The sequence below is a fragment of the Lycium ferocissimum genome, unplaced genomic scaffold (assembly GCF_029784015.1).
Source record: "Lycium ferocissimum isolate CSIRO_LF1 unplaced genomic scaffold, AGI_CSIRO_Lferr_CH_V1 ctg258, whole genome shotgun sequence".
NCBI lineage: Eukaryota > Viridiplantae > Streptophyta > Magnoliopsida > Solanales > Solanaceae > Lycium > Lycium ferocissimum.
The window spans coordinates 316,066-324,120 of record NW_026722498.1 but is presented as its reverse complement, the minus strand read 5'-3'; the positions used below and the strand labels follow the sequence as shown (position 1 = coordinate 324,120).

Sequence of the window (8,055 nt, the reverse complement as noted above, 5' to 3'; positions counted from 1 at the left end):
ATGCCATCAAACTATCGAAAATGGCTCATCCGCGCATTTTTTTCATTAACGTTTTACATATTGCATATGACACTTGACCTCCAATTAGAGGTCCATGTCGCTTTATTAAACAAACAAACATTTGTGGGTCGGTTTTAGTTTAATTTAGGATTTAATTTGTCTTTGGTTTAATTAAACGACGTGGACCCTCTAATTGGTGACCAAGTGTCATATCCGATATTGTAAAACCGACTTTATTGAAAAATGGCATGGATGAGCCATTCTTGATAGTTCGATGGCGTAAACGAGCCAAACTATCGACGAAATGAGATAAATGGCCCATTTCCGATAAGTTGATAATATTTGAGCCTTTTCCGTAATAAAAATAATTGAAAAGTTCTTACGATCAGTTGGAACTGGGCAAGTGGTTGGACCAACGGGAGGCTTTGCTAGAAGTGAAGCATCAAAATGTTGACGTGCCTATTTACACAATAAATCGTGGTAAATTAGTCGAGTTAGTGTGTTTCAAATATCGGATACACGAAAAAAATATGTGCAAAACAAAATACTGAAAGCATTCGTATTTACTCACGAGAGAAACTTCAATGAGACACAATGAGGCAACCAACAAGAGAAGCAAAATAGTTTGAGATCTTTTTGAAACGGCCATTGTTGAGTATATGGTGTTTGCAATTGATTTTCTTACTTTACTTTTTGAAAGAGTTGTTTCATGGCACCTTTATGTATTATCCTTAAGTTTACACAATATGGCAAATTAGTATCATATGGTAAGAACAGATTAACCGTGATTCCTGCCTAAATTTGCCATTGAAAAAGATTTGCATAACATAATTAATTAGAAGCTTTCCTTTAACTTTACTATTACATAACGATTGTCTTGCCCATATTATTGCAAGCATTTCAAAAGATTAATATACCAAAAGTTATTACTCTCCGCTAATCAGTGCATTCAAATATCAATTACAAGATCCCAAAATCTCTGCGAATAAGTAGACATTAGCATTTTCATATTATTCATTAAGTGGTCAAAAAGAAATTTCTAACTTCTGAGTTATCGTATCGTTTCCTATAATAGAATGGATCCAAGTATATGATCAGATGGTCAAACTTGAAGGGTTCGATTTTTTCCCTTTTTTGAAGGGTAAGGCATTAACTGTCATTAATAAATATTTTAATTTTTACTCAAGAAGATCAGCCAATGCAGTTATTTTTACTCAGAGATCATTTCTAATCCCTTCCAATAAAATTAGAATGATACAAAGAAAGAGAAATTCTCACCTTTCGCAATATCACAGCTTGGCAAGCCGACGGCATTTCAAAATCAGCCTATTTTGCAATAAACAAAAGATACTGTACTTACGCAAATTCGGTCAGTTAAATTTCATTCTCCCAATGGCCAAGCATAAAAAGATAAATACTGACATAACAATCCCAGTTATGTAATTTGTTAACAAAATCCATTGACATTGCATGTGAAGAATCCTGTGATATTACGCTTACATTGGATGAGGGATAACAACAACTATGCAGCAGTCTCAAATAGTTGAGATCTGCTATATGAATCCTCACTTCTTCATTTAAAGCTCATTGCATAGCCCAGGGATAACAACAACAACAACAACAACCCAGTGAAATCCCACATCACGGTAAAATGCAGAAGAGAGTAGACGTGTCAGACCTTATTATGCAGGGAGGGCAAGTTTCGAAATATATATTGGCCTAATTGATTAGGCAACACCTCTTTAAGAGTTCGAGCGCTAAGAATTTGCTACTTAATCAAAATACATAAGTCATTCATCTAATTACCCAATATACATGGAGATCCCAAAATAATGGGAGACTGATCCACTAGCAAGTCTCCCCATTTTCTGCCTAATAAAGACTAATCCACAAATCAACTTATGTGCCAAAGACCCAAACACTACCATGAAATTGCTCTTTCAAGGGAATTTGGAGCAATGCCATGCTAAAGTTTGTCAAAAAAAGATAAAACATTTCAAAAAATCACCCTTTAGTTCTCATGATTGTAATGCTGCCCCTTCCACCCTCTATGTGAATTTTCGTCTTGCCAATGACAGGCTTTCCGGAAAAAGCTGATGTGGGATAACAAGGTGGATCTTGATTCCTTTGCTTTGATTTAGATGGTGGCGGAGTGTGTATCTTTTTGTTAATCTCTTTTAAAGTCATGTCTCCTCGAACGCTGCAGGGTTTGATAAATCCAAACGGGTACACTACAGAAGACGCACCTTGTTCGGGAGTTTGAATGTGTGAATTCCTACCTGAGTGCATAGTCAGTTAATAATATGAGCTCAGTAGCGTTTGCCATGTGATTTCATGCAATATAAATGAAGTGAAAAGAAAAAATAACACTGACCTGCCCATACTATTGAGAATATTATAACAAGGGGATTTCTTCTCAATGTAATCAATTTTCAGCTATTTGAGACTCGATTTAATAAGTTTAACCATGAATAAAGTACTAAGGAGTCGTTTGGTTGCTGGTAAAAAAGTACTATTGAGAATATTATAACAAGGGGATTTCTTCTCAATGTAATCAATTTTCAGCTATTTGAGACTCGATTTAATAAGTTTAACCCTGAATAAAGTACTAAGGAGTCGTTTGGTTGCTGGTAAAAAAGTAAGTTCTTCATGTATTAAAATAGCATAAATTAGTACCAAGTTTGATACTCTTTAGTTGTTATGTATAAAATTCAGCACACCAAGTAGGGCGTTTGGTTACCAGTTTACAATCCCGCATAACTAATTACATGTATAAGTTATGGGGGAATCTATGTATTATTTATGCAGGGTAGAACATAAAACTAATACATGACTAACTAAACCCTACATAACTAATCTTTGCATTATTAATACATGCATAACTCTAATTAGCAACCAACCGACAAAGTGTAATTATAGATAAAGTACTAACCTTTGATAACAATGTTTCCACAAGTACGAGCAGGACTGCTTTTAACCATAGTTATCTCGCATTCTGGCGGGGAATTGACAACCTCTGAAAGAGATAATAAGCTGACATCAATAAAATATTAAACTAGAATAACGTGAACAGAAAGACAAGAACACCAGCATATGAAAAATATAGAACAGAACGAAAGAGATCACTCAAAGGAAAGAGAGATGTCTACCCATTGTGTCCGCTTGAACATCGGATACTCCAGATGTGTTCCTGTTAAACTAAGTATGTGTTAGAGCAGAGCACACAGGGCATAACTAAAAGTCGTTATGAGCACAGAAGGCTAAGGATGAAAAGTTACATATCCTCGGAACCAATCTGCAACTCAGGATCATTAAAGCAATCAGTGAGCCATTCTTCAGATGACTCATCCAAGCCTTCATGAGCCGATGACGTTGCATCATCTAGAAAAACATATTCTATCAATAACGAATTTGATAAACTTTAAGCAGATATAAGTTAAGAATAATGTTGCACAGATTGACCTGTACATTGGGATAACCAATTTGACACCTCGCATATAGATTCTTCAAAATATGCATTCCTCTCCTGCATTATCCAACTTCCATGTAAAGTCACTTTTATAAAATAGTTTCTACCTCATATACTTTTTCTGCCTTACCTAGTGACATAAACATGTAAAATGAAGCAGAACCAAAAAGGTGCATTGTCACATGAGGTTTCCTTACATACTGAATTCCACTACTGATCTGTTGGCTTAACAACACTCTTAACTGGGTTTCACATAGGCGTGGCAACATTAGCCCATGAAAACATAACTTGCCCAACTCATTCAAGTTTGATATTAGCTCAACCCATTTTGTTCTAACCCATTTCAGACAATCTAAAAATTGGACAGATAACATAGAAACTTTGTCAGATGTTTTCAAAAAGACATTTTTTTTGGTTTGATTTGTTATATATAGCCATAATAAATAAGAAGAAATTTTTTATTAGGTACTTAAACAATTACATAAAAGAACAAACAAAGAAATTAAAACTTAGTAATAAATTGGGTGGGTTGGGTTATGACCCTCCTTTTAGCCCAAGTAATTTTGCGCGAGTTAATCCCATTTTGACCAGCCCAAATTCGACCGAACCTGCCCATTTGACACCCCCTAATTAGAAGTGTGCTTTGCTAGACATCTCAAAGTACATGGCAGAAAGGTAGTAGTAACCTTTGATTTTAAGAAAGTTAATGCAATCTCTTCATTTGAACCAGGATTATCCAGGATCTCGGCGTCAAATTGTAGCACTCGGCGTCTTTTTACCACTTTACCAGATTCTCTGCACTGCTCCAATTCCTTGTTTGTAACATCTGGGATCAAAGCACTTAAATCTTGTTAAGATGCTTTAACTATGCTGAGTACAGTCAGACCTCTATATAACAACGTCGTTTGTTCCGATATTTTTTGGTTGCTATAGCGAAATGTTGTTATAGAGAACATATAATATAACATAACATGAAAGATCGGTTCCACAGATGACTGTTATAGTGAAATGTTGTTATAGAGGATGGTTGTTATAGTGAAATGTTGTTATAGAGGATGGCAGTTATAGAGAGGTCTGATTGTACTAGACGAAAGTAATTGTTATATTTAGATCCTTTACCCTTGACATTGAAAGTCAAGTCAGCACAGTCCTTAACTGGTGTTTTCTCATCATCAAACATGTAGGAAATATCTTCCTTATTTTCAGTTACACCAGTCCATAGAGATTCGGATACGTCTGTTTGAGGCTGCAGCCCTGTTTAACATATGAATGACTCCACTCAACTATCTTTTTTCACTTAAATTTACTATGGAAAAGCAGCTAAACGTACCAAAGTTTTCGCAGTCTTCAAGAAAAGTTTCCCCACACGTCCAATCCCATATCTCACTGCTACATTTTCATCAAAAGAAAACAATGAAGCCGTTCAATTCAAAACTTGTTATTATAACAAATATAGACGTTCTGACTACCTCTTCAACATGTAAAAAATTTCACTTGAACAAATCTCATTCTTGATGATCAGTAATCTTTATATCTACTAACAGGGTTGAAATTCGCATACGCTTATTGGTCCATAGAGTGGGAAACAGAAAATGCTTGAGACACAATCACCCATGATACATACAGAATAGGAAGAAACATAAAATTGAGTCACTAGACTAAATTAGCCATTACACAATATATAGACAGTTACAACTACAATAAAATATAAGGAAAAATGATAGCAGACCATTTCTATCTATCATCCAATGAAGGCACATTATCAAAAAATACTAAGGAGAACAACATTGACTAATAAGATGTAGAAAAAATCAATAACGGAATCTCACAAAGTACAACCAGGATTAACTTTTCTCTTGATAAAAATTAACCTGAAGCCATGCCTACAACACCCGCCTATGCTGAATACTGATTTACCATTATAATAGAAGGATAAAAACAATTCAATTTTTGAGCATTTTCACGACAGACAAAGTTGAACACTACAGAACTGAACCATCAAACAAACATTAACCCAATATATTCATAATACAACAACAAAAATGCCTCGATCCTAAACAAGTTGGAGTCAACTATACAAATCATAACTGACCATGTTGCTCTCTTTAAGCAATAACCCAACATATTCATCTGGGGCTCAAAGAAAGCCTCCCCCCCCCCCCCCCCAACCCCAACCCAAAAAAAAAAAAAACTGCACCATCAAACAAACAATAACTCCATATTTTTCATACAACAACACTAACGAGGGTTGTGATGTAATGGCGGGTACTATTCTATACTTAATCAAGAGGTCTCGAGTTCGAGACCCTTGGTACGGAGTCACTATTGTCAGGGAGTGTGTGTTTTGCCCCTAATGTGGGATTACCCGGCATGAATCCGAAATTTAGTTGGGGACAATGCGGGTACCGGATGGAAAATAAAAAAAAACAATGCCTCAATCCCAAACAAGTAAGGATAAACCATATGAATCATCAGTCATCACTGACCATGTTGCTGCTCTATTTAAGCAACAACCACCCAAATATATTCACTTGGGTCTCAACAAAAACACATACTAAAATCAACAAAAAAGATACTACCTGTTAGTATCGAAATCCATGGGTAGATCAGGCATCTCAGTTAACCTCTCAACTTAAAAATGGATGAAAAAGAAAAAGGGTAAATAAAGGGTAAAAATGTTGAGAATGATGGGTATATGGAAAAAAGTGCCAACAAGTGACTGACTGGTCTGTCTTAGATAACCACAAAATAATGCTTTTCTCCGTTCCCCTTGGCGTACCGCGTACAGTTTTTTTGAGTGGGTGTAACAATTTACTTTAATTTTTTACTAGCAGATGTATATGTTGGGAGCTGTTGCGTCTTGCAAGTCTCCATATATAAATATTTTTTCAAAGGATGCGTCCATTACATTACAGAGAGTATATAGTGGCCATCAAACTCCGTTATTTGAGAAAAAAAAAAACTAAGGATCACGACGTTTCTTTAGCAGAAAACATAACAGAGGATAAATTTGACAACAAAACAATTTAATTTTACATTTTACTTTTTACGCTTAACGAGATAATTTATAACTACAAATATAATTTTGACTTATTTTAGACTACAAGATTCAAACGTTTCTTTTAGTATTTTTTAAACTTCATCTTCAGTCAAACTGCATCACATAAATTGATACAGAGGGAGTAAATAATTTAAAGGCATTTATGTGCTCCATTATAAAGAGTATATAATGGCCCTCACAGTCGAGAAAAAACATAACGGTGAGGAAATTTTTTTAACAGAAAATATAACAGAGAATAAATTTAATCTATTTTTGAATAGTTTATAAGCATTTTTAGCCCATTTTTTTTTATGTATAAATATTTTGGTAAAGGATGTCCATTACATAGAGAGAGAGTATATAGTGGCCCTTAAAATCCGTTATTTGCTAGTGGGGGCCATCACTCTCTGTCGCCAACATTTCTCCCTATCTTTCGTTTTGTTTCGCGTGAGTTTATTTAATAACGTGGTCCTTTAATTTTTGGGGTACATTTATGTTCCTTCTCATTAAATTATTTTATTCTTTAACACATGTGGTTCTTTAGATTTATTAAATCTATAAGCACTTTTATGGACTGTTTGTTTATTTTTAAGATTAAGATGAGTGGAATTGAATATGTTGCATTTAATTATGAATACTGAATGGTTAAAATAAATTCTTTTATCTAACATCTGAATCTTATAATTATCTTTATGAAAAATTTAATGTATATAAAATTTAGATAGTGGCATTTGGCCGTGATGGTTGGTGGTAATGGTTACGTGGTAGAAGCAGCAACGCTGATAGTTGACAGTGATGGTTATGATTGTGAATGTGAATTGGCGTGATAAGACAAGGACCACTAAGTTTATCCTTCTCCCATACGTCCCTTCGTGTGGTGACTGTCGTAAAGATGGAGGCAGTGGATGGAGTGGATAACAGTGATGGTTGAGAGTAGTGATAGCAGTAGCTTACAATGGTGATTGTATATAGATGGTTGGTAGTAATGATTTATCACTAGTGATTAGTGGTGATTGTGATAATGCATGAAGACTCTGCTAGTATAATAATGACTAGTGATGTTTGCGGGTGAAATGGTAGTGAAAAATTATTTTTGCAAAAATATAGCTTTTAATAATATTAGAAGTATATATGTTCAAAATCAGATCTATATAAATCTACTAAATGATTATTTTTTTTAAAAAAAAAAAAACAATAGATTTAGTGATCTGAAAGCTACTCGAATTCATACTTTCGTTATGTTGAGTGTAAATAAATCCGGGGAAAAGGTGTAGATAAATGGAGCCTTAAGTCTATTTGAAAATGAATTCAATCAATCAATTTCTGCAAATCCCGGAAATTGCACACGAAAAAAAAAAAACTGTATTACATGTAGAAAGTGCGTGATCATAGTTAAAGGACAACAACAATTGAGGTCTTGTCACTGCAATCTTCCCCATCATCCAACTTAACACTTTATTCTGATAAACTCACTAAATATTTTTTACAGTAAAAAATCACTCGTGTTAGATATTATAAAATGTCATTAAATTATTTGAGTGACTTT

General features: G+C 34.4%; 1 protein-coding gene across 2 annotated transcripts; it reads right to left on the bottom strand.

Annotated features, from left to right (window-relative positions):
* Window positions 1-1,764: 1,764 nt before the first annotated feature.
* On the bottom strand, window positions 1,765-6,345 carry LOC132043532 (protein XRI1-like). 2 transcript variants are annotated; one of them, XM_059434011.1, is made up of 9 exons: window positions 6,049-6,345; window positions 4,800-4,855; window positions 4,589-4,723; window positions 4,156-4,295; window positions 3,463-3,526; window positions 3,279-3,381; window positions 3,150-3,190; window positions 2,933-3,016; window positions 1,765-2,279 (listed from the first exon to the last, which is right to left on the bottom strand). In XM_059434011.1, exons 1-9 carry the CDS (start codon window positions 6,081-6,083, stop codon window positions 2,005-2,007), a joined length of 933 nt encoding a protein of 310 aa, XP_059289994.1. In that variant the 5' UTR covers window positions 6,084-6,345; the 3' UTR covers window positions 1,765-2,004. The 2 variants fall into 2 exon arrangements, with proteins under 2 accessions (XP_059289994.1, XP_059289993.1); XM_059434010.1 differs by having other exon boundaries at window positions 4,800-4,858; window positions 6,049-6,344.
* Window positions 6,346-8,055: the final 1,710 nt, after the last annotated feature.